The 27,256-nt window shown below is 39.3% G+C and overlaps 1 protein-coding gene across 1 annotated transcript in view; it reads left to right on the top strand.

The window, feature by feature from the left end:
- Nucleotides 1-2,347: 2,347 nt before the first annotated feature.
- Nucleotides 2,348-27,256, top strand: part of tmtc1 (transmembrane O-mannosyltransferase targeting cadherins 1) — a 47,104-nt gene continuing 22,195 nt past the window's right edge. Inside the window, exons 1-8 of the mRNA XM_083528734.1 lie at nucleotides 2,348-2,913; nucleotides 7,286-7,463; nucleotides 15,298-15,371; nucleotides 15,560-15,736; nucleotides 23,984-24,065; nucleotides 24,147-24,250; nucleotides 25,051-25,129; nucleotides 25,221-25,331. Of these exons, the coding sequence (XP_083384860.1) occupies nucleotides 2,573-2,913; nucleotides 7,286-7,463; nucleotides 15,298-15,371; nucleotides 15,560-15,736; nucleotides 23,984-24,065; nucleotides 24,147-24,250; nucleotides 25,051-25,129; nucleotides 25,221-25,331 (1,146 nt within the window). The 5' untranslated portion in view covers nucleotides 2,348-2,572. The remainder of the gene's footprint in view (nucleotides 2,914-7,285; nucleotides 7,464-15,297; nucleotides 15,372-15,559; nucleotides 15,737-23,983; nucleotides 24,066-24,146; nucleotides 24,251-25,050; nucleotides 25,130-25,220; nucleotides 25,332-27,256) is intronic.

A 27,256-nucleotide genomic window follows, 5' to 3' on the forward strand; every position in this document is an offset into this window, starting at 1 on the left:
TTGGCAATTACTTGCCAAGTGGTGTTCCAAAATGGACAGAAAATAAGGCCTAATAGCATGAAGGTCACGGCGCTGGTGTGTGTGGGCTTCACCTGTTTGACCATCAGCGTAAGAATCTAGATGTTTTCCTTCGAATTACGAAGCGAACCTGGGGAGTTGGAGCCATCAATCAGATCAGTATGAATTGTATTTATGGTTTTATAAATAAAAAGGTTTCGAAGTCAACAGCTGGCATCACAAAGATGCACGCACAGTCACAGGGAGCACCGGCCTTCATAAGTCAGGGTGCCAAAATACATCGTCCTGTGTACATCGGGAGCTGTGAAACTGATGCTATTATAACTGGTGCTGCGACCGGATCTGTGTCATGTCAAGTCAAGTCAAGTTTATTTGTATAGCGCTTTTCACAACAGAAATTGTCTCAAAGCAGCTTTACAGAAATCAACAGTCAAGGTGAATGATGTGCGTTTATCCCTGATGAGCAGCCGTGGTGACTGTGGCAAGAAAAAACTCCCTTAGATGTTATGAGGAAGAAACCTTGAGAGGAACCAGACTCAAAAGGGGAACCCATCCTCATTTGGGTGACATCAAGAGTTTGATCATAAATCTTTCAACAATACAGGACACTGGAGAGTGAGAACTAACATGATTACTGGAGTATAAGATTATAAGTAATGTTCTTTCTACAGTTTTATACAGTCTTTATGGTTATAGAACGAAGTGCTACTGAGCTCAACATTTGTGATCATCACAGATCCAGCACCAGCTTCTCCATGCCAGAGCTTTTAAACACTCCAGGAGGTTCAATGTTAAAACTCCACACATGTAGTGGGATCCAATTGGCACTGGTATGTCTCTAGATGGTTCAGGATGTTTGCGAGTTCGGCATCTACTTCTTCAAAGGCCCATTATCTTCATAAGGTGGGACATGACTGGAGCTGGCCAAACCTCAGGATGCCTTGGGATGGGGAGAGAAAGAGAAACAGTGGAGAGAAATTAGCGTAGCTGCTGTTCATGATATTAACAGCACAAGTTGATAATGTGCATGTGATCATATGTGGAAAAACTCGCCAGATTTGTCTCCTGAGGACTTCGCTTTCTTCCCGAATTTGAAGATCCAGCTTTAAGGTAGCCATTTTTACACCATTGTGTAGATCCAGCAAGAATCACAGAAGGTGCTTGGCACACTTCATGAAAGAAAACTTCCAGGAAATGTTCCAGAAAGGGCAGGAATGCTGGGAGCGCTGTATTGCTGTGCAAGGGGACCATTTTAAAGAGGGTTTTTTTTGTAAATGTTGATAAATAAAGTCATTTCTTGTAAACAGAGTGAGTCTCGAAACTTTTTGATACCACCGCGTATTTACATCCAATAACAGCATCTCCTTAAGCAGTCAATTCTGACTGTACTACAGCAGTCAGTCATGTTTATAATGTTTCATTTATTAATGAATAACACGTTTACTTTTTTCTGTTAAATTAATTCCAGTAGGCTTTATTGTCATTCCAATTCCATGCTACACAAGACAAAATGAATTAACAAAAACATAATGAAACACAGAACTACACAAAGCTAAATGTTGGAGGTGGTAGCTCATTGGTTATGACATTGGTCTTTGGATCAGAGGGCCATGAGTTCAAATTCCAGCCCCATCAAGCTGCCACGGGCCCTTGAGCAAGGCCCTTAGCCCTCAACTGCTCAGTTGTAAGTCGCTCTGGATAAGGGTGTCTGCTAAAAGCCGTAAATGAAAACAAAACCGGGGAATGACAAAGTGCATGCGTGCAAAATGTACTGCAAAAAAGAACAACACAAGACAGTGACGCTGCAGTACCAACAAGAAGATTTTTGTTAGTGCAGGTGAATTTTATTATATAGAATTATATGGTTAACGAGTAACCAAAAATTAAATAAATAAAAAATCTATATTTATAATATAATGATTATATCAGAAAGTACAAGAATCGCCCAAATGTGGGAAATGTTTTGTCAATTCAGGTATCAGACAAAAAAAAAAAAACTATAGTAAATATCTTTAAAAATATCTTATGTTTATTATATAACGATTATATCAAAAAGTACAAGAATCACCCAAATGTGGGAAATGTTTTGTGAATTCAGGTATCGGACCAAAAAAAAATAAAAAAAAATAATCTAGAGAAAATATATAAAAAAATATCTATATTTTTTATCAGAAAGTACAAGAATCGCCCAAATGTGGGAAATGTTTTGTGAATTCAGGTTTCAGATGAAAAGTAAATAAATAAAAAATCTATAGAAAACATCTTTTAAAAAGATCTATATTAAATGAATTCAAATAAATTCATTTAAAAATGTTAGAATATTACTTGATTGAGTTTTGCATGATGAGTGTTCAGTTCATGAAGCCAGTCGCCAGTGCGCATGCGCAGAGAGGAGGATTTCTGGCTTTTTCTGAACCGACTCAGCTCGGCTCCGTTCAGTCTTCGTTCCTATGCGTCGCGAGAGCGTGCGTGTGTGAGTACCGAGGAAAGAAATGGCACTGGCTGTATGCGGGGTGTGTAAGTGTTGCGGGTGCTGTGTGTGGAGAGGAGCGACATGACCGGCGGCAGCGGCAGCAGCAGCAGCAGGAGCCGTGGGTCGGGAGCGGGGGCTGCGGCTGGGGCTGAGTCTCGAGCTGCGGCTGGGGCTGAGTCTCGGCCGCTCTTCCTCTCTGCGCTGCACGCGTACTGCGCGCTGATCTCGGCGTGCGCGCTCTGCTACTCCAACTCGCTATGGGGAGAGTTGGTGCACGACGACGTGTGGGCCATCGTGAACAACCCGGACGTGCGGCCCGGCTCCAGCCTGCGCAGCATCTTCTCCAACGACTTCTGGGGCAAACGAATGGCCGACAACACGAGCCACAAGTCATACCGACCCCTCTGCGTGCTCACCTTCAAGTGAGTCGGTCCACGCTCGCGCAACTTCGCAAAATCTGCATGCATGCATGAAAGAAAGCAAAAACCCAACGCTGTTTTTCATGCACTTTTTAATTTTTTTTTACACTAATCCAGTTCACTTTTTGTCCTCCACAACAAACTTTCTTTTTTTATTTTTATTTTTTGCAACTACTCTAAAGACACGCCCCCTTTTCTAAACAGCTATATTCCACAAATACACAATTAGACAATGAGCACTGCAAACAAAAAATGCATGCTCATACTAATACATTTTAATTTATTTTTGTGCACTGCCTTCCATAAACACTCCTGTAGCCATTTCTATCATGCACTTCCATTCACATCGATCTGATTTGTGCTTTTCTTGCTTTTTGTTATTTTTACTTCAAAAAAACAAGTGTAAATCGGGTCTCATTTCTGCCATTCCCGTATTTTGCTCATTAGAAGCGATCATCATTTCTTCAGGAATTAAATTAATTTTTATTTGTTTTAGGGCTTTTAACAATAGACACCGTCTCGAAGCATCTTTACACAGATGAGGTTAAAGTTGTAATTTCTTATGTGCCTATAAGTTTGTTCCTTTTAATTGTAAGTTTGTCTCTAATGAGTGAGCCAGTGGCAAGAAACCGCGCTCGAAAGGGAACTCATTCTCATCCTCATCATCCTCATTACAGTTCCATCATTGTTGAGCTATGCTGTTCAGTGTTGGGTGCAGAGAAGTTCATGCAAACTGTAGTATTAAACCATTGTAAAAGCCATTGTTGATATTAATCACAGTCCAAATCCATCCTCAGAGTTCTTGAGTTGCTCAGTAACCTCGCGGATCTTCAGGCTGTTGATCAACTTCATGCTTCCTATCTCCATTAAAATGACCTTCAGGTAAAAGTGACCTCTCTGAAGGGTCTGTTTAAAAGCTTTCCAATGCTAGTAATGATCAGGTTTGACACAGCAAGGAAACATGATTCCTGAAGATTATCCCTAATACTGATTTCTGAATTTTTTACAAGGATTAGGGACTGATACAGTGCACACATGTTCTGGCCTGTGTTTTTTCTTCTTCAGATGCCTGAAATGTTCAGCATGCTGCTCGGTTGTCATATAGTTATATGCCGTGTCGTTATCTTTATCAACCACAGTAGATTAGGAAAGTATTCAGACGCCTCCTGTGTTCTGCCTCGGTCTGTTCACTTCACTTTCATGTTCCTGTGTGTGTGTGTGTGTTACAGCTGACTCTGTCATCACTGTGCATTTATAGTTCTGGGTCCAGCATTAGAAGCTGGAAGGGTTGTGAGTTCAAATCCAAGCAGTACCAATCTGCCACTGCTGATTAAGCCCTGAGGGCCATGAGCAAGGTCCTTAACTTTCAACTGCTCAGTAATTATATAAATAAAAAATTAAAAAAACATCATTGTAGGTCATCCCCAGCCACTCTTAGTGCCGGTCCCAAGCCCGGATAAATGGGAAGGGTTGCGTTAGGAAGGGCATCCAGCGTAAATACATGTACCAAATTAAACATGTGGAGGATCCGCTGTGGCGACCCCTAACTGGAGAAGCCGAAAGAAAGTTTAGTGAGAAGTTTTCTTCTCCACCTTGGTGCCAGAACAGAGAAGAGACTTTAAGCATGTCTTGTTTGTACCCTGAGAGATGGAGTGAGTATGGTGCAGTACAGGGTGAGGTGAGAGGTAGAGGTGTGCTGGTCCGGTTTCGGCTTTGTAGGCGAGCGTCTGTGTTGTAAATCTGATGTAGAAGCTGCAGGAAGCCATTGAATATTAAAAAAAAAAAGTATTTGAGCAGACCTGTTCAATGTTGTATATCATGGTGCATATTGCGTTTTATCGAAACACCTTTGTGAATGGCCAACGATTATTTCTGACAATTGCTGTATGACCAAAAAAAAATTATGATTCAGCATTGTCAATAGTTTTGAGATGACTCATTTGGTTGGCTTGTGATGTCTTGGAGGAAGCACATGTCGAGCTACAGTCCCATGTACAGCGTCTTGGCGACCGGAGACAGGTAATTGTCCTTGAGAGTGGAGTGATGTGATGTGAGCATGTCCAGCGACGCAACAAAGAAAACATTGAACTTTTGTGAATATGAACAGACATGGTGCAGCAACTCCCAGTAGACAACCTGTGATAGTCCACTGTTTGCATTTTCATCATCTTGTCTGATATGCGTTTATTTATACTATACACTGGTGAGTGATCTACAGAAACTTTCCCTGCAGACTGTTTCATTGTAGCTGCAGGAACGTTCTTGTCATCCATTTACAATTATGTGATTACAAGTAGCAGGAACACCAACTCATGGCTTCATATTAGAACGACAGACATGTGAAAGCAGCGTTAGGCCACGGTAACACTACACCTTTCGTTCATTCGACTTCTGTTCGCACACGTGCAAACGCTGGAGACCCGATCTGGAACTCGGTAAGAAAGAGTTTCGCATTACTCTGAACGTGTCCCGCCACAGCATCACCCTTTTCAGAAAACCGAAGTCGACAAAGTCACTGATTATGGTGGTTTTGCAGCAGGTATCAGAAAACATTTCAACCTCCTGAATGTGAATGCAGCCGTGAGTTTTTGTGGTATTAAAGGAATAAAAGCGCTATTGGAAATAAACCAGTGCAACTTCTGCTGACGCACCACTTATTATTTTTCCATAAAAGCACAATGCAGGAATTTATCTATTGTCCTCCGCTACATGTACTAATATATAATTCATTCATAATAAATAAACAACCAGTTCATACACATGAAACGCAGTAGGATGTTCAGAAGGCCATCAGCTGTGCCTCATACTCCTGTCCTTCTTCCTCTGTTGCTTTCTCCAGATTCTCTTTAATGAGCCGTGTTTGTTGACTGAATGAAATCGCTTGCCCCTGTAATGGAAGTGTGTTGGTGTGTTGTCGGTATATGGCTGTAGTTCAGCGTGTGCACTGGAGCAACTTCTTTCAATAATGGAACTTGAATTTTAATTACAAATAGGAATTTTTTTGTTGGATAATATAAATTATTAAAAAAAAAAGATTTCATTGAAAATTTTAAATAGGGAAAAAAGTGGTATCAGATCCTGCCGTATGTGGAAAACAAAAAAATTGTTCTGGAACAAATAATAAGCAAGAAGTTGCAGCCAGTGACCATATGGTAAACTGAATAGGAGGGTGTGGTATGCAGTAATGTCCTAGTTTCCACTAAATTCTGTCTTCTTTTTTTTTTTTTTATCGCTAGAATATTTCCAGGTGGATTTTCAAATATAAATATTATGAATGAGAAGAATTTGATCAGTAAATTTATTCCAGAAGTCTTTATGTACATTTGTGTGTGTCTCTTTGGAGCTGTGTGTCTGTGTTGTTTGTTTGTCTGCCTGTGTGTGGGTGTCTGTCTCTCCACCTGTCTGCCAGTCTTTATGTCCATCTGTGTGTAGGTTTTTGGCTGTAAGCATGCCTATGTGTATCTGTGTTTCTTTGTTGCCTATATGTTTGTGTGTCTCTCTAAGACATCTAATGGCTTAGATCAACTTTTTATTTTTTCTTTATACCACCACAAAACGATGATTTTGTACTCATCGTTTTGTCTGCATTGCTGATGCTCATTGAGCCTGAGAACTTGTGCATTGATCAGTTGCAGGTTGTGTGCGGAGACAGAGTTCATAGTACTGTGCTGTACCGACTCACACATTTTTCATTCTTCATTTTCATTCTTCGTTTTCAATCTAACACAAACAGTCCTCAGTTTCATATTGGTGATGCTGGCTTTCGTTACACTGTGGCCATTTAGCATTAGTCTCTGCCTTTCACAAATTCTTCTCTCTCTCTCTCTCTCTCTCTCTCTCTTTCTCTCTCTTTGCTTTATGTTTCAGATGCTTGTAAAAATAGCACTTGATCCAGCACTTCGTATTAATTGGATTGTTTGTCTTTCGTTCTGCTTGTAAAAAATAGTCTAATTTATTTGCTTTTTATTCTGGACTATTCCTTAAAACTGAAATATAAAACCTTGATGCCAGTAGCTGCTGCTGCTTTATGCTTTCACGCACATTTTGTACCTGTGACCTATTACTTATGATGATGTGTTTTCTGCTAATTGTTCCTGACCTGACCTTCTCTCCTACCTTCCCCTGTCTTCTCATTTTCGTTATGTACTTTTTTCTCTCTCTCTCCTTCTCTGTTCCCGCCTCACACACTCTCTCTTTCTATTTTTTTTTCTCTCTCTCTCTCTCTCTCTCTCTCTCTCTCTCTCTCTCTCTCTCTCTCTCTCTCTCTCTCTCTTTTTCTCTCTGTTTCGCTCTGTCTCTCTTTCTCACTCTCTGTCATCCTTGAACTGTGAGATCACTGTCTAACCCGAGTCCTGTTTTTCCTCTCTCTGTGCAGGATGAACATTGTATTTGGTGGGATGAATTCGTTTTATTTCCACGTAGTGAACGTGTGTCTGCACTGTGTCGTCACCGCCCTTCTGATGCACACGTGCAAACACCACGTGTTCAAGGACGGAAGTTCGGCCTTCCTCACTGCGCTCCTCTTCGCCGTCCACCCGATCCACACGGAAGCAGTGAGTGACAGCTGTGTGCTTATATCCTGCTGCATTCCTTTCAAAACTGTCTTTGAACTGACTTTTGTTTAGCAGCGCAGTTATGGAGGCAGAGCGATATATTATTATTATGTACCTCTATTATCCTGAAATAATTGCAAAATCTAATAAAAAGCAGACAAATTCATGCAGACAAAAATACTAAGGTGCATAGTTGGACGCACATACAAACACGTGCATGCCCACAGTGCTAGTAAATAAGCATGCATGCTTTTTCTGGATTACTGCTTAATTGATTTGTTCCTCTTGTTGAAACTTTAGTAATTGTGATTTAGTATTTGTGTCAGTGTTTGTGCTTCAGTGTTTGTGGTTTAGTGTTTGTGTCTCAGTAGTTTTACTTTAGTACTTTTTACCTCAGTCTTTGTACCTCAGTGTTCGTGCTTCGTTTTCGGTGTCCTTGTGATTCAGGTTTTTTTTTTTTTTTTTTTTTTTACCTCAGTGTTTAATCAGTGTTTGTATCTCAGTAGGTTTACCTTAGTATTTTTACCTGTGTTTATACTTCAGTAATTTTGAACCTCAGTGTTTATGGTTTGATGTTTGTGTCTAAATATTTTAACATGTATACCTGTGTTTATGCTTCAGTGCGTTAACCTGTGTTTGTGGTTCAGAATATGTACTTTATTATGTTGTATTGTATATGTAAATAATTTTTTTTAAACAGCGATGTATATTTGTTGTTTTTACAGATTGAACATAACTTCACTAAAAAAGATTTTTGAGTGGAAACTTGGTCGAAAAGCAAAAGAGAAAACAGACTTCTGCATCTTATTGTTTTGATAGATCAGGCAGATGAATTAATTAATGTCAGCCTTGGAGATAAATACGTCCCATAAGAGGAAAGGGTGTGTGTGCATGTGGTAATATGTATAAGCTTGTATGCATGGTCATGTACAAAAATTGTACATTTGATAGCTCTTGAATTTTCCATAAACCAAAAGACGACACTAAAGGGTTGTGTTGTTTCGCTCAACGACACGCTACCTCCCTTTACCTCTGAACTGTCAAAGGCTTCTCTTTAGATCACAGGTTAGTTGGCTACTAATAGAGCGTCGGTGGAGAGACGGCATTGTTTTACACAGGAGTGGGGTTGCAGGGATGAAAAGGCTGCATTCAGTGATTGGCTCACTCACCCTCTGGAGAATGTGCTATACTCCACACACACACCCTGCTGACCAGCTGTCCTCTTCTAGTCTTCCGTTCTGCTCCAGCTCACCACTGCTCATGATGTCATGGCATAGGAGAGGAAAGTAGAATCGTGAAGAGACTAGAAAAGAGGAGTGAAGGAGAGGGGAGAATTAGGGAGAAAAAGGGAAAGAAGAGGGGAGATAAAGAAGTAGAAGAGAAGAGAGGGGAGCGGTAGGGGAATAGATGAAAGAGAAGAGGATTTAGAATAGGGGTTTGGTCTCTGGCAGTTTTGCTAGTGATTAAACAATTAATGAAGTGTGTTTAGAAGCATGGTGTGCTTGAGCGGTTGAACTCGGTGTGCAGTGTTTCGTGTGCCTTTTTTGCATATTTTATCTAAAGTAAAAGATTCTGGGTGTACTAGTGATTCTGTTGGTAATATCTTCACCTCTTCTAATCTAACAGTGTTCACACCACCAGTTCTAAAATACGTGTCTGTATGTGTATGTGTGTATTTCTGACTGCGACATAAAACATCTCCTGTGACTCGCCTATGATTTAGAAACTTCAGGAGCTCACCAATTCTTGCAGTACTACTCGTTTTCTATTAGATTAAATCTTATCAGGAGCTCTATCTTGAAATTGTGTTGCAGAAATCTCTGTGGATTGAGTGGAGACACAGGAATGTCTGTGGCACAGGATCCATTTCCAGAGTGAATATAAACAGCACAAAGCAGCGTGTGTGTGTGTGTGTGTGTGTGTGTGTGTGTGTGTGTGTGTGTGTGTGTGTGTGTGTGTGTGTGTGTGTGTGTGTGTGTGTGTGTGTGGGAGGGAGGGAGGGAGGGAGGGAGATGTATAGAGACCGACAGTACAGTTAATCATTGTCTTTAAACTTATAGTTTTTAGTGTGTGTGTGTGTGTGTCACTCGGGGGGGGGGGATTGTGTTGGTGGAATTCCTGCAGAATTAGGTAATTGGCTGAAATAAAAAGCTCAAGTGTTTCAGAAACCCTGCTCCATATACAATTCCCATCAGGCCACATCTTTACATGGGGTTTACATCTTTGTGGGTCAGTGTGCACATGTCTGTGTGTATCGCATTGTGTATTTGTTTGTGCTTGTTTGTTTACATGCCTGTATTTGTCTTCGTTTAGGTCTGTGCATCTGTGTCTGTCTCTTCATGTGTCTTTGTGTATACTAAAATGAGGGTTTCTGTTTAAATGTGTGTGTGTGTGTGTGTGTGTCTTGAATAAGTGAATTTTGTGTGCATGTGTGTCACTTTATTTTACTTTGTGTCTGTGTAACTGTCCATTCTTGTCAGTGTAAGTGTTTCCTCTCTAGTTTCATTACAGAACGGATGTGTGTGCGTGTACACATGTACTTTGTAGAATATTCCGGAAAAAAACAATCTCCTTCACCAACAGATCCAGTTAAAGTGTTGTAGGTCTTTATTACTGGACTGTAAATCAATACACATTAAAAGTCATGACAATGAGACAAGATTTACAGCCTCACTTTGGTGCATTGTTAAGATTCAGTTAATTTAATTTACTAACATTGATCCATTCTGTGGAGAGAAAAAAAATGATCCCTCAAAGCTTGAACTGCATGCTTTTGCACTCACCAGTAGTAATATCCAGAGTACTTGCCCAGAACCCTGTACACAAACCTTTATTTACTTCCTGTTTTTAACCAGTGGCCTTTATTTGCATATTGAAAGGTGTGTGGATCTTAGGAAATTTACCTCTGACCCTCTGAGATAAGATTTGACAAAGCCAGTGTTTAAAGTCAGCTCCATGAAGAAATGGTTTACATGGGTTTACATGAGTGGAAGATCTTGAGTGGCTTTCTATAGAGCTCTGACTTCGACCCTATTGAGCATGATGAATTGGAACACTGACTGCCTCCTCGCAGTCCTACATCAGTACCTGACTTTATTAACCTACTTGTGACTGAATGAGTACAAAAAAAGCACATTCCAAAATCTAGTGGAACATCTTCCCTGAAGAATGGAGGTGATTTATAAGCACAAACTGGGACTAAATGTGAAATGAGATGTTCAGAAAGCAGATACCAATCTTAGGTTTAGGTGTCCACAGAATTTATTGCCACATAGTGTAGGTTTTAGATACTCAGTTAAGCTGTCAAATCCAACCGGCCAATGAAAATCCTGGTAATTACCACCTGCCCAAGAAAAAAAAAAGGAAAGAAAAAAGAAATTGCTCAAGACTCAGACAGTGAACAACAAGCCATGGGAGCGAAGTGTAATGGAAAGAGGTGAGAAAGGACAGATTTTTCGTTGGATTCGCATATCTTAATAATGACAATGCATTTATGTGCAAAATAATATAAGCAGTTAAAATTGGTGCTTTGAGTACAATTCTGTCATACTGACCACTGGATATTCATTATGGCACCTCATGACACAAAAAACTCTGAGGATTGGTATTGTTGCTCCCCACAAAGGTGGCCGGGGCTAAGAGAAGATCAGTAACTGAGTTACAGTAAAGTGGTCAGGGTCATAAAGAGGTTTTCCCAAGACGGGTTCCACTCACAACAGGCCTCACAAGGGTCTATCGAAGAAGTTGAGTCCTGGTGCTGTGCGTCAGGTGCGGAAGTTGCCTTAAAAAAAAAACAAGCGCATGAGTACTGCAGCATTGCTTTAGATTAGATTAGACTTAACTTTGTCATTGCACAAGTTACGGTTCAAGGCATCGAAATGCATTTAGCCTTCTTCACTGCAACAAGTCTGTTTGCATGGCTGTCATCCCAGATGGAAGCCTCTTCTGCAGCTGGATTACAAGAACGGCCGCAAACAGTTTGCTGAAGACAACCTCTCCAAGAGCATGAATTACTGGAACCATGTCCTGTGGTTTGATTAGACTAAGATCAAAGTGTTTGGCTCAGATGGTGTCCAGCATGTGTAGCGACCCCGTGTTGTTGAGTACAGTACCAAGAAAATTGTTTTGCCTGCAGTCAAGCATGGTGGTGGCAGCATCATGGTCTGTGGCTGCATGAGTGCTGCTGCTACTGGGGTGCTGCGGTGCATTGAGGGAAACAAGGATGAGGGGAACATGTACTGTGACATTCTGAAGCAGAACATGATGCCTTCGCTTTTATAAACTGGGCTGAACAGCAGTTTTCCAACATGAAATCGACCCCAAACACATCGCCAAGATGACTACTGCCTTGTTGAAGGTCAAAGTGATGGCGTGACCAAGTATGTCTCGAGACCTAAACCCTATTGAGCACGTGTGGGGCATCCTCCAGTGGAAGGTGGAGAAGTGCCATGTGTCTAATATCCAGCAGTTCTGTGATGTCATTATGGAGGAGTGGAAGATGATCCCAGCAACAACCTGTGCAGCTCTGGTGAATTCTGTGCCCAGGAGGATTAGGGCAGTGGACAAAATATTGACACTTTGGACACAGTTTTGACATGTTCACGCGGGTGTACTTACTTATTTTGCCAGATATTTTGACAATAATGGCTGTATATTGATTTCCTTTTAGAGGACAGTAAATCTGTACCACTATACAAGCTGCATATTGACTAATCTAAATTAAGTTTCATTTCTCTAGAATTCTTTCTTTGTATACTCACATTTGTGATTGTGTGTATGTATGTATGTATGTATGTATGTATGCATGCATGCATGCATGTATGTATACATCTCTCTCTCTCTCTCTCTCTCTCTCTCTCTCGATTATCACTCATCATCATTGCTGTATACCTCTAAGTAGAAAAGGTAAAAATGGCCTGTTTAATGTCCTGAGTTTGTGTCGTTCTTGTATGATCTGCTGTGAGATCAGTAATTACAGGACGTTATAAGATAATTGCGGAGTCAAATCGTTATGTGCAAGACGATGCGCAGTTTTCTGTCGTTTCTTTTTAGCCTTGATAATTGTAAAGTAACGTACCGTAGCCTGCTATGACTCAACAAATGAGGCACTAAACAAGTGTCTCTGCTTGGGCATATGTTTGCTATTACAAAACTGATTATTTCTACCAAAAAAAAGAAAAACAAGTCCATATTTTTCACACTTTAAGCTTTAAGCTCTTTAAGGTTGCCTTTGAATATGTAAATATTGAAGCAATTAAGACTAATGGACTAACTAAATGTTTATGTAATGGATATTATGTAAAAAAAAAAAAAGTCATTTAAGAAATGAGCTGTAGGCTGTAGAATTCAAACGTCAATGTTCCCTGAATCTCATTTCTGTAATGGAAAGGGAATGTTTGTTTAGTTTGTTGGAGTGATGCAGTAGCACTTTAATCCTTCAGCCTGTCCAGCTCTAAACCTGTATACTTTTACTCTGATATGCACCTGTCGTTATAAAGCTTACTTACATTATGGAACTATTTGGAAAAAAATTTTTTGCACTCTGTACCTGCTTGGTTTATCTTGTCATCTTGTTGCCCTACTGTTGGATAGAGTGTGGGTGCTGAGGATGGATCCACATGGACATGCAAAAGATTCTTGAGATTACTAGAGATGAATTGGTATGTAATTAATACTAATAGCTTAACACAATGGCTTATGGTTATTACCATGAACAGTCTTTCACTCGAGTGAACAGTTAATAACCTCAACCACACAACAGTGATGGAACTATAATGAATAAATGTTCAGTGGCTATGAAATTGAGTGGTTTTATTTTATTATTTTTTACTCTGGTTCTCCTCAAGGTTTGTTCTGTATATCATCTCAGAGAGTTTTTCCTTCTCAGTGTCACCTCTGGCTCAGTCATCAAATCGTTATACATTGAAGTTGGGTTGAGCTGAATCTCCGCATATGCTGGAAACTTTTTTTCAAATTTCATATGCACAAATCATTAAATGGTTCAGGCACTATTATGCGTCTCCTGCTGATGAAACATTGGCACAATATTCAGTGAGGTTTTATTTTTTCGTCATCTTAAAATCCTAAAAAAGACTATCGGGCTCAGCTGAGTTTTCATGGTTGCCACTGCCACCAAGCAGCTCCTGACTGCCAGGCTGAGTATTTTATTGTCTCGTCCAATCTTGCTTTTGTAAAACTAAAATGGTGTAACCTTTCTTTGAAGGGGGATTAAATCAGTTGTCAGGTTTTTTTTTTTTGATAATCACAAGCATGGAGCAATCAGGTTAAGGTTAAGGTTTTGTGAAAAATCTGAATTGTAGTTGGCAAGAATGGAGTTGGCATTAGGTTTTAAATGTACTTTTTGTTTTTGCTTTTGAATATATAAAGATTGTGAATAATAGAAGGTTTGCAATAAATTTTGTGGCTCCTTGGTGTAATTCACACATTAAAATTTGACCCTTTATTGAAGAAATCTGCTTGCATTTTTTTTCCAAATTTCATTAAATAATCAGGTCTTGATCACGTGAATGTTGGGTTGAATCAGCTGAATGTAGGGTAGATTGATTTAATGCATAAACAGACGTTATTTCTGATGCTTAAAGTTTCCATTTTAAGCTGGTTGGTGTGCGAGAGGTAACTCTGTAAGTCATTGGCTGGTGTAGAAACATGATCCTGGTTACATGCCGAGCACGCAGTGTGTAAGCAGCAGCATGTGGCGTGTTTCCCTCAGTGGGACGTGTGTGCACGCCTGCCTGCCTGCTGCCTGCCTGCCTGTGGAATCTAGGCTGCAAGTAGGGGGGATGGGTTTCTAAACCCCTCCAGATGTTTGGAGGGGAGAGAGGATTTGAAACGTTCATCTCCGTAGCAGAGGCGGATATGAAAGTATGAAGCAAACTATAATGACAGATTAAAGACATTGCTGTTCACTGGGTAGAGAGACAGAAGCAGAAGGTGGATGCAGAGGACAAGTGGCAAGCAGGGATTTTCATTCTCTTGCCCTTTGTGTTCTTTAGTCACACATGCCAATCAAACTTCTTTATAATGAGGAAGATTGGAAGCAGCCGCAGTTCTCCATGCCCTCACCCAAAAACCTGACTTTCCTTCCGCCCTCTGCAGATGTACATGTTGCACGTATTCCAGTATATTTCTAATTTAAAAAAATTATCAGAATACTTTTCGATATATTAAAAAATATAAAAAGGTTATATTAATGGTGTTCACAGAAATGGATAGAAATGCTGCTGCAGCAAAAAAGGTTTCTAGTCAAAGATGTTGCTATGGTGAAAGCCGTTGTCATGGTGAAGGTAAAGGAGCATCCTAGAGTTCTCAAGGACAATTCTTAAATGGCGTTCAAATGGAAAGAATTTACAGTTAAGACCTTAAGCATGAGAAGCATAACTAATCAAATGACAATGCAGATGAGAGAAGCCAGAAGTCACATGAAAAGAGTTGCAGGATGACCTGAAAGCAGCAGGGACGACACTATGCAAGAGAACTATAAGCTGTGAAGAAACTAATAACCTCTGTTTCCTACACATCATCCTGAAGAAGAAGCACAGAGAATTCTATCGATAATCATTTTGACAATTCGAAACCCTGGAAAAAGCATAGGCAAATCAAACTTATATTTGGAAATGAAAATACAGGAGCATTGCACACAACTTAGCAAAAAATAATTGATTATAGCAATGATTATTTCACAAATTATTTGTATTTTTTTTATTACATTTTTTTTTACAAAATATTTTATTCAGATTTGAATCAAATTGAGCCAAACAAGGAAAAACATTTACCTTGAAGTGCTAAGTTAAGTAATGTGCGTGTTGTGTTCCAGGTGTCAGGAATTGTCGGGAGAGCAGATGTCCTGGCCTGTATGTTGTTCCTTTTAGCCTTTCTCTCCTATATTAGGTAAAATCTCTTCATCTTTTACTCTGTCCTTGCTCTAAATTCCATGTCTCTTAAGGCATCTATGTTTGGCTGCTCTGATTGACGTGTGTGTGTGTGTGTGTGTGTGTGTGTGTGTGTGTGTGTGTGTGTGTGTGTGTGTGTGTGTGTGTGTGTGTGTGTGTGTGTGTGTGTGTGTGTGTGTGTTTTAGGAGCGTGTCAGCATGCAGCGTGTCGGACTCCTTCCCCTCTACGGTGTCTCCTTGCTCTCTGGTGCTCTGTCTGTTCCTTGGAACCTGCGCCATGCTGGTCAAAGAGACGGGCATCACCGTGTTTGGAGTGTGCCTGCTGTACGACGGCCTGGTGCTCTGCCGCAAGCCTCGGTCCTCGTAGGTTAACACAAAGTGTGTGTTTCACAGGTCTATGTGTTAATAAGTTCTTCCGAAGAGGTGTTGATCCTGTAGGCTGGTGGCAGCTGGGGAGAACCCGGGTGTTCGTGCTTCTTAGCATGCACGCTGGGTGTGTTTCCGGCAGCCAGGCTGGTGCTCTCGCACTCGAATTTAGAGAATAACATCTAAACTATTTAGCACAGCCACGCTTGAATGATATTAAATTAGTGCCTAATGATCAATGGATTGTAGCAGAATATTCCAATAATGCAGCTCAGCCACTGCAGCGAATCGGTTACCAAAAGCACATTTTAACCTTCTTGTTGCTATAGGGCAACATTTCTTTTGCCTAAATTCATATTTTTAGTTGTTGTAATTTTATGTATTTAGATTTTTTATTTTATTAATTTTTTGTTTTGTTTAATCCAAGACACTAATAAGGAATTTATGATTGGAAAAAATGCCCCATCTGATCACTGATAGTCATATCGAATAGACATTTTTTTTAACCAGCAGTCCTTTGATCCTTTGCATTAGTTTGATGAATAAGTCATGGGGAAGACACAGTCATCGTGTTGTTCCAGGAAAGGGATAAAATGTTTATGAAGGAATCCACTAAAAGGCTCAAGCAAAGCAATTGGACATATGCTTTCAATCCTCTTCCTGCGTGCACAAGCTCTAAATTACCCCCTGCTGTCAGTCAAATTGAAATGTGGACAGTACAAGCAGTTTCATCCTTACATGGGCAGAGAGTTATGGAATGAGGGAGGGCGAGAGGGAAAAGGAGCGGGGGTTCACATGGACTTTAGGAATTGAGTTTCCTTTTCCTTGAGTACAGAGTATACGCTCTTAATCAGCCCAGATGCTTACAGTTTTGGACTCTTCAGTGGGCGTGGCGAGATCTGCTCGGCGTTTCTCTGACTCCATCGGACCGGCCTGTTCTTTTAACAGACACACAGTGGCATTTCAAAAAAGTATTTTGCTTAATTGCAGCCAAGAGGAGTATATGCATCAGCCTCTAAAGCTTAATAAATAGTCTTAAAGCTGTTGTTAGTGAGTTAGTGCTCACTTTAGGCTACTGCCTAGTGCACAAAGCACCTGAATTTTGGCACAAAAAACTGGAACTGTGCTCCGGGGCATCTGAAAGATTCATGAACCGGGCCTCTGAGCAGCTTTTATTCTTCCCGTCTGCTTTTGTTTCGTCTGACTTAACAAGTCCACCCTCTTTACAGTACCTCTGACTCGAATCTATTTGTTAGCCCACAGGGGGAAGTAAAAGCTCCAGTGAGCTGCGCAGGCTTATGTTTTGTTGCCTGGACACCATACTGGCTGTATTCTGGCTATGTGCTCAATAAATACAGCTAACACAATGTAATATTCTACTGTAAGCGCAATACATACAGAAACAAACCAGTATATAACTTCAACTGGTTCTGTTCACATGTCCTTGATCATCGTTTGGTTATTAGTGGTCATGTTCTATCCCTGATGTAATTGGTTACCATGGAAACGATAACTTTTTTAGAATAAGTGCATTAACATACGCTTTGAGGCCAGCACTGTTCATTTATTTAGTTATTTATTTTTAAGCTGCTGTTATAGAAAATTCTGACCAATCAGATCGAAGAGCTCTGTGCTATAATAAATAATAATGAACATTACTATAGATTGGATGTCCGGAATAATGGGTTGGGATTAATGAGACATTTAGGCGTGTCTCTGTTTATATTAGACACATAAGGACAATACATAAATTAGAGAAAATCATAGGACACATGCCCTTCAAGTCAGAGTTTCCACCTTCCCAGCTTCTGCGAAAAAAAACAAAGAAAATTTAATTAAATTAACTTGCTCTGCCTTGAGAAAAAAAGCATTAGCAGCAGTTTGACCAAAGCGCATGCCTCTCGTTAATTTCCTTGATGCCCTTGAAGCCTATTGGATGCAAGTGAACAAATAACAGCTACAAAGTGAACGCAGAACGTAGATTCTTGCAGATCCAGCACGCCGCGTCCCTGCTCGCCGCACCCCGTAATTGGCAAACGAAGTCAATCATGCGAAACAAACAAGACGTTCATTGCGCCACCAGTGCATTCCCAAGTTCCCTATTACACACTGAGCGAATTCGGCATATCATACATCTCCATGCAGACGCTACTAAAGGGGAAAGTGGGTGATCATTTCAAGGATGTAGAGTTATAGGAGGAAAGAGAATGTACTGATCTGTTTGGATCTCATGGGGTCTCGTTATTCTAGAAGAATCACCTTCCAGCTTTTTCTTTAGCACTTGGACGGCTTTATGCATATTTACACACGGACATTACGGTAATAAATATAGAGGGTTACACTCCTGTCATTTATTGTTCTTTGGCTTATACATTAGCTGTATTTCAAACGTACAGCTTTAGGCTGCGTTAACAACAATAATACATAAATCAATGCTATAGATCACAGTATCTTGGTATCAGAGTGCAGTATTTTGATGAAGTAGTTGCTCATTGCGTAAGGCTTTAGGTTACTGATTAGAAAGTAGGTGGTTCAAGCACAAGCACTGCCACTGCTGGGCCCTTGAGCAAGGCCCTCACTCCTCTCTGCTTCAGGGGCACTGTACCATTAGTGACCCTGTGTTCTGACCTCAGCGTCCTAACAAGCTGGGATATGTGAAGAAAGTATTTCACCTTGCTGTAATGAATATGTAACAAGTAAAAGCTTTCTTTCTTGCGTTCTTTCAGAAATTTGGTGGTTCAAGTCCCTTTCTTTCTTTCTTTCTTTCTTTTGGAAAGTAGGCGATTCAAGCCCATTTGTCTTTCTTTTCTTTCTTTCTTTCTTTCTTTCTTTCTTTCTTTCTTTCTTTCTTTCTTTCTTTCTTTCTTTCTTTCGAAAAAGTAGTTGGTTCAAGTCTCTTTCTTTCTTTCAGAAATGTGGTTTTGTATTGATTTTGGAAACAGCATTCAGATTCATTTTTCACAACATTCAACCTCAACAATCAACATATCCTAAGGCAGCAACTAAAGGAGTGAATGTATTAGTTGACTAATCAGTGATCTCTGTTCTGTATCCTGAGATGCTTTACTGCTCACTATGGTGATTTAAGTTACTGTAACATTACTGCTCAAAGCTTTCTGGCCATTCAATTTTTAATTTTTCTCATGAACAAGAAGTTTCTGTTTAACACCATTCTTTTCCTTGTGTGTGAATATCTCAACCTTAATGTTTTTTCCCCTTCAATAAGAATCTGTGTTAATGTTTGCCATGCCTGCCTTAGTCATATACCGTATTTTTCGGACTATAAGCCGCTACTTTTTTCCCACGTTTTGAACCTCGAGGCTTAAACAACGAAGCGGCTAATTTATGGATTTTTCCTGGGTTTTTCCCGGTTTCACAAGCTTCAAGCCAAAAAACTGAGCACCAAAACATTAGAACAAGGAAATTTCCGAACCGAAACGAAAAAAAACGCATCTTACCTGTGTTCTACGCTGCACGGCATCGGGAGAAAAAAACTTCCACCGATGGAGATTTTTAAACGCACGACGATGCCAAAAGATAAACTCTCGAGAGAAATAGTTGTGAAAGGAAGGAGGAAGACAGTGAACAATGACTTACTTGGTCGGCTACTGTTTAGATACAAGCCGTTGTAACGCGTTGAGTCTGGGTCATGGGAGAGCTCGCTAACTCCAGTTGCAACAGAAATCATATAATCACAGACAGGTTTCCAAAACTCGTGCTTTTTTATTTTTCTTGGCAACAGCGTTACGGGTTAGTCAAAGAAATTAAGAAATGAGCATCAGAAAATAATAAGGACATATTCCTTAGTCTTGCACACATGCAGTAATACCGGCAAAATGCGGCGGCAGGCTATTCCCAAAATGCCGCTCTGTTTTTGAAGGAGCCACAACATATTTCACCCGTTACACTGTCTTTTGTTAAAGCCTGTGTAAAGTTTTAGTTTCAATGTAGACACCTGTGGCTTATAGACAGGTGCGGCTTATTTATGTTGAAAATAAAAATCTTTGTAAAATTCAGTGGGTGCGGCTTATATATGTGTGCGCTTAATAGTCCGGAAATTGCGGTACTCACTGAAAACCTCATTATGTCTTCTTCAGGTAGAGTCATTAGAAGTCAAGCCAACACCCTGTAAGCAATCACTTTCCGTAGTAGTCCTTTAGATGACGAATAGCTTTTGTGTTATAAACCTGTGCTTCTCCTACGTATTTTGAAGAATATACATCAAGTTTTGCATGGAGTCTGCGATTCAATGCATGTATGCCTCAAAATCTATGGATCTAATAACCTGTAAAAACCTAAAAAAAAAAAAAAAAATCAGTTGATAGATTTGTTCTGGTTTCTCATTCACAGCAATAAACCTCCATTTCACAAGGTCTGTTTTTTGCTTACCTTTCTGTAGCCTGCCTATCAAATAAGCCCTATTCCTCGTTCATAGTGTGTGGCGCTATGTTTTGATGATACTGCAGCATTTGTTGTCTCAATACAGGCATGAATATATATTTAAAAAAGTAAATATAGTATCCCGATTTTACTTTTTTTAATTGCATTTTCAGTCACTTTGTAAGTAAACGAGCGTGCTGTAGGCAGCCAGGAGTAATTAGTAGTCTGGCCTGAATACAGCACTCATTAGAAATGTAGTGTGACTAGAGCACACACTAGTAATATAGTCAGGCCTAAAACGCTAATTCATTAGCTAATTTTGAGTCTTAGTGCAGACATATTTTCCAGGGCATGCTCTCAAGAACATGAATGATAAAATCTTAAATAAAAGCAGTATTTTTTTTAATTTTAGTATGAGAGGCGTATTCCAGTCATTCCCGTAATCTTTTCAGTTATTCCCGTAATCTTTCCGGTAACTCGAATTTGACTCTGGTCATTCTCCAGTCACCTTTCTACAACATCTCAATTATCAACTAGATGTTTCTACCCACAGAGTTACCACTTACCAGATGTTTCTCACACTATTCAGTTTTGTTTGTGTTTTTTTATTTATTTATTGAATTCTATTTATACCACACCACAGGAAAATGATGAAATGGCATTTAGAAATGAAACGGGGGGGGGGGGAACCTGGGTATCATCAGCAGAACTGAAATGGCGATGACATCAGCATTCATGCCTCATAGACGTTGTGGTTTATAGCACAGCAGGTTGATCCCCTCATGTCCCCTCCATGTTTCGTCTGGAGTGAAAGCTTCATGGCTGTGTTTGATTGTCGAAAGCAGTAAAGCGCCTATATCCTTTGTGACCCTAGGGAGGATGAAAAGCGTGTGTATATATGTGTAATATATATATATATATATATACACACACACACACACACACACACACACACACCCCTAGACAGGGTGTGATTAAAGGTAGCTGCAAGCTGAGAGTCGGTAGATGAATGAGCAGAATTGATATTAAATGTGTTCACTCTATCTTGTTCTGCACTGCTGTGACATCAAACGCATCTGCTTGGCTGGAGATTTGCGCCGTGTCATTTATTTATATTATATTTATATGAGTAAATTAGTCAGGAATCATTGTAGGAGAAATGATGCAGTGTTATATTTATCGTGTTTTGCTTCGTTAATGGGTACTGGATTTCATAATAATAGGTGGTATACTGCATTATAAATGATGTATGCCAAGTAAGTGCTTCATTTAGATAAGTAGGTATACTGTTAGATAACTAATGCACTATGCAGATGGCATACTGATTATATTGTATTTAAGTGTAAACCCGGCATTATATAAAAATTTATGTAAATTTATAGTAAACTAGTGTCACATTAACATCAAATTGTTGTATAAGTGGTATTGTGCATTATGCAATATACAGACGTATGCCAGGCATTATTTTGTGTGTGTGTGTGTGTGTGTGTGTGTGTGTGTGTGTGTGTGTGTGTGTGTGTGTGTGTGTGTGTGTGTGTGTGTGTATGTATGTGTATGTATGTGTATGTATGTGTATGTATGTGTATGTGTATATATATATATATATAAAATGAGGGGGGGGGGGGGGGGGGTTAATAAGTTTTTTTTTTATTTTTTTTTATACATTGATAAATAATCAATGATAAAGTCCTCTAACCACAAGTGTTTGATATGTGTGCCAAGTTTATGCCAGGCATTTAATGCATTATGTATGCTATGTAACATCTACATTGACCTAAAAAGAATTATGTATGCGGTCATATAAGAATAACATTATCTTATGAAGTCACATAAGATTAGCATTAAAATGTTAGGTATGTAACTACTGGTATGATGCATTAATGTATATACTGTATATACTAGGGGTGTTGCGGTACACAAAATTCACGGGTTTGGTACGTATCACGGTTTTTAAGTCACGGTTTGGTACGATTAGGGGGTAGAAATGCAAAACAAAACTGCTTGTCATTTTTTTATTAATGCAGATTATTATTATTATTATTATTATTATTATTATTATTAACATTTAAACAGTTTTTTTAAACAGTACATTTTTAAAACAATTTCATATAAAATGCCTGCTTGGTTAAAAAATATAAATAAAATTATATTTTATAATGTTTTATAAAAAAAAAAAATAGAATAAATCAAATTAATGCAATACACTTTAGTTATTAATTAAATCAAGTAATTTATTAAATTGGCAACAATTAAATTGATTAAATAAATGGAAGAAAAATTTATTAAATAGTTTCTAGTACATTTGTTAGACCCTATTTGGGTAATTCAGACATGCATATAAGTGTTGTATGTGTGCAAGTTTTACATTTAATATTCTAAATATATGATCTATTTAACTTCTACTTATTTCAGCATAATTTAACAAATGTCTTGACTACTTCCATCCTTCATTTATTCGCTCTCTCGATATGTGGAATTTTCAGGATTTTCTCCTACTCTGAGAAATTCTCGAAGCTGGAATAAAACCCTATAGAATCTGTATTGCTATTTTTGGCCGCTAGCCACCTTCTGGTTAGTGGCAACGCTAGCGCTATGGATTCTTTAGAGTCTTCACACATGCGTAAAACAAATCTTATTTCCAGTGTGGAGTGAGTAACCACAGTGACACTGCACTAACTAAGTTTAATAATTATAATAAAAAAAAAAAAAGCGCTCAAACTGCAAGGCAGTCTCTCATTTAATACGTTCTTGAGGGAAACACAGATTGTAACTATGTTCCCTACTTAAAAAGTATTTTGGTACGAATACGTGTACCATTACACCCCTTAGTACAGTGTGTGTGTGTGTGTGTGTGTGTGTGTGTGTGTGTGTGTGTGTGTGTGTGTGTGTGTGTGTGTGTGTGTGTGTGTGTGTGTGTGTGTGTGTGTGTGTGTGATTTTATATATATATATATATATCACACACACGACACATTATAAATCAAGTTCTTAAATCAGTCAATATTTATAAATTGTTATTGTAACCCTTAAAAACACACCATCTATCATTTATTAGTCTTTTTTTTATCTCTCTCCATCCTTTATCTCTGTGGGATTGAGGGAGACATGAAGGGCAAAGAGACAGAATGGGGGAGGGGCAGGGCAAGTCCTATTTTAATAAATGCTGTCTTGTTGTCAAGACAGTGAACTGAATCTCAGGAGCATAATGGCGCCTGGGACATGGACACACACACACACACACACACACACACTGTGTCATTAGAAAAAGCTCTTGCATTTTAGCAAATCAATCAGCCAAATTGCAGTGGATTGTGCAAGTGCTCGTCCTCCTATTCTCCTTCATTCTTCTCGTCCTCTCTCCCAGCTGTCACGATATAGTAATATTCACTTTGATCTCAAAAAAGAACTTCTGAGTGATAGTCTTTTTTATAGTCTTCTAAAGTACAGTGGAACAATTGTAAAATAAGCTGCATCAAAACGTCACAGACATTTTACAACAAATATTATTAACTCTGAATGGATAACAAATTGAGATGCAATATTATATTTGAATAAAAAGAAAATCTCTGGCAAATTGATTTGCTATATGAGGAATAATAAAATTTGTGGTTACCTCACACAAGCCCATTCTTTATTATTTTCCTGTTACTGTACTGTGTGTGTAATCCTGTGTATGTTTAAGAGCTTCTTTCCTTGTGAAGCATTAGCTCTGATTCCTCTGTGAAGTCCAATTGATGATAAATGAATTGGCTGATAACCGTGCACCATTAATAAATGACGAATGATCCTAATCTTTTTGTTTTCAGAAGACATGGTCATGAATTCTTTAAGAGATTAAGAAGCTACCTGGGTTTTTCTTTTTCAGGAATCTGTCTCGGTCCAGGCTAAAGGAGCTTATTCGAATCTCACGGCCCTTCATCAAACGAGCGTGTGTGGTCGCGTTGTATGTGAGTGTCTTTATTGTTGGATTGCGTCGCGTTTCTGCACTGCTACTGTCTCTTTAGGTCTGTGTGTATGTTTAAATATAGGTGCTGTTCATTCTTTGTGCTCGCCTGTGGCTCATGGGAGGTTCCATGCCTCTATTCTCTGAGCAGGACAATCCAGCATCGTTCTCACCTTACCTCCTGACAAGGCAAGCCTGAACACAGCAATGCAGCATCAACCGATATCCTTATACAGAATTCTGCAGTGCATAGATTTATCGCTAACCCATACCTCATACATCATCTACTGTATTTGTTCTAGACTTTTCTAGAATGTACCATACATGGTGCGTTATGCATATATTCAAGCAGCGCTATTAAAAAACAAACATATTTAGCATCGTTAATGAGATGCGTATTACACTACATATTCATCACGGCAATGAAGCGTTAAACAGTATGCAAGCATTCAAGCAAATCTGTCTAGGACCCATATCCTCACTGTAATGCTGCCTGATTATATTTACATTGATTTTTTCTAGAATTCAAATACTAATTTAATATTCAGTAGTATGCAAATCTACACTGGTGCAGTGTGCATATCTTTTATACACATTTATCTAGACCCCATACCTCTTTTACAGTGTGGTCTAGTGTGTGTACTCTTATACACATTGATCTAGAACATATATCTTTATGCATTTATCTAGAACCCATATAGTTATACAGGTTTATCTAAAACCCATGTCATTTTACATTGGTGCATAGTGAACATTTCCTTGAGCTGGCTGGTTTAACCTCCTAGCTGGTATAAGAGTGATTAAAAACACGTCAGGACGTGATATTGTTGGAAAACTATCAACCTCATATTGAGACAATAACTTTTCACATGAGGGCACAACACACCAGGCTATAATTGATTATTTATCTTTAACGGCACACCCTGTTGTATTTTATTTCTGCTACTGTAAATCAGGTTTTTATGTCTGCATTATTGTACTTTGTCCAGGTTTCTTACTTACTGCTATCTCCTGGCTTTTAATGCCTGGCTGCTACTGGCTCCTATAATGCTGTGCTATGATTGGCAGGTAATATATAAAAAATACACACACAGAGTCAGCATGACTAAGTGTGCACATTAAGGGTAGGCATTAAATACGCTGACTGTGGTACTTGTAGGTTGGCAGCATCCCTTTAGTGGAGTCTCTGTGGGACTTGCGCAACATGGCTGCCGTTTTGCTGGCCCTGGGAATGCTCATGCTCTGCCTGCATTGTGTTACATCACTACAGGTGAGTGAGCAAACACACATACACACACCATCATTTCATAAAGAATAATTTATGACTGTTTAAGAAATGGAGCCTAGATATAACAGCTGCAAATCTGTGTACCAGAGGTCTACCAAAGAACAGAGAACAAATCGGGAAGCTTAGGGATACTATGAAGAAGCTGGAGAGATTTCCCTATATAAATGGGTGAACTTGTTTATGGGACAAGCATAGCTGGCACAGTTCATAAAATATTTGGGGGGGGGTTGGAGTACATCGGAGAGTCAGGAAAAATGTGTAAGAAGGTTCTCTGAAAAACTTTTTTACACTCTATTCCTCATCCTGAAAACCTTCCTGACAGATGAAGCATTGTGGTGGTAGCATCATGTTGCATGTGGTCTGGGAAACCGGTTAAAATTGAGTGTATAATAAATTAAGTTTTATACAAGGCAATTCTATAAATATTAAACATTTACCTAATGATTTACTGTCCACAAAAATAACTCAACATACAGACATTGTCAAAATAGCTTAAAGAATAGCCTTTATTTGTCACATATACATAGCAGCACAGTGAAATACTTTTTTTTACCTATCCCAGCAACCCTGGAGCTAAGAGAAATGAGGGGCCTTGCTCAAGGGCCCAAGAGTGGCAGTTAAAGTTTAGTCGTGTGAAGAAATCGCTACACTTTAATGGAATATGGCTGACAAAAGCCTAAACCATACAGGATGAAAATTGCATTGGGTCTTTCCCAGTTTTCTGTTTTTCTCATGTTCTCCAATGTGTTTATGCTTCTCATATACTTTGTGATTAAAGTGCATTTTCGAATTCTTGTTGAAAATGTGGTTTACCCCAAACTTAAATAAGAGCCAGTGTCTTATTTCTCCTCTGGTTCCTCTTTGATCGCTTGGTTGTCATGTTGTGAACAGAGCATATGACCATGTCACCCAAACCTCCAGGTTTGAAAAAAAAAAACCCAACCTGTGAGAAACTCGCTTCTTTCGTGGGCATTAATATAGATGGTTAAAGTTTGAATTCTTTTGGATTCACATTTGGATGTGGATTTTTTTCCCATTTGAGTATGCAAATATGGAGGACATTTTGAATAGTACTTTAACAGTGAGTCCTGATATATTTGTGTATATATAATGCACATATAGGGCACTGTGTATCTTATACTTCTGCAGTATAGATTTGGATTTTCCCAGCAGTACCGAGTTACTTCCTTTTAAAAAACTCTTGGCTGTCAGTCAGTCATCCTTGAACTCCCAGAACAACGCATATGCTTGTGTGTGTGTGTGTGTGTGTGTGTGTGTGTATGGTGCAAGCTGTTATCTGGTATAGTTTCTGATCTCAGATCTCCAAGTCCCAAGGGTTGGGGTGTTCTTAACCAATGTCAGTTTTGGGATAGTGTCTGTTCAATGATGAGCAGATCTCATATCCTCTGGCTGAATTATTTATAGTGTGTCTAGGCCAGTGTGTGCAAGCTGTGTGTTTGTGTGTTCCTTTGTTTATTTGCAGTTTCATCTCCACACACACGCACAAACAGTCGGCATTTACAATTAAAAATGTGAAGATCAGGAGCAAAGATTATTATATTTGACACCATTTTCTGACCTGGTGGCATTTCGGGAAGAAATCAGATGACTTCTGACTCTGTTACTATGGCGGCAAAAAGAGATCCGATAAGCGCTAATGCTGCTGTCATCACCATTATACTCATCATCATCATCCTCATGACCATGACCCAACACTACCTTTTAACAGTGTACACAAAACATCATCAGCATCACTGTGGATGTGTGTCTGTTCCTTTTCGTTCGGTGTTGCCATAGCAATACATCTTGTCCACATGTATATACAAATGTCTATATCTGTTACAGAGACAATGCATCACCCGAGTGCGGGTGTGTGTAAGGTTGTCGGCAGTGTTGATGCTGATTCG

Source organism: Silurus aristotelis (assembly GCF_946808225.1).
Source record: "Silurus aristotelis genome assembly, chromosome: 24".
Lineage (NCBI taxonomy): Eukaryota > Metazoa > Chordata > Actinopteri > Siluriformes > Siluridae > Silurus > Silurus aristotelis.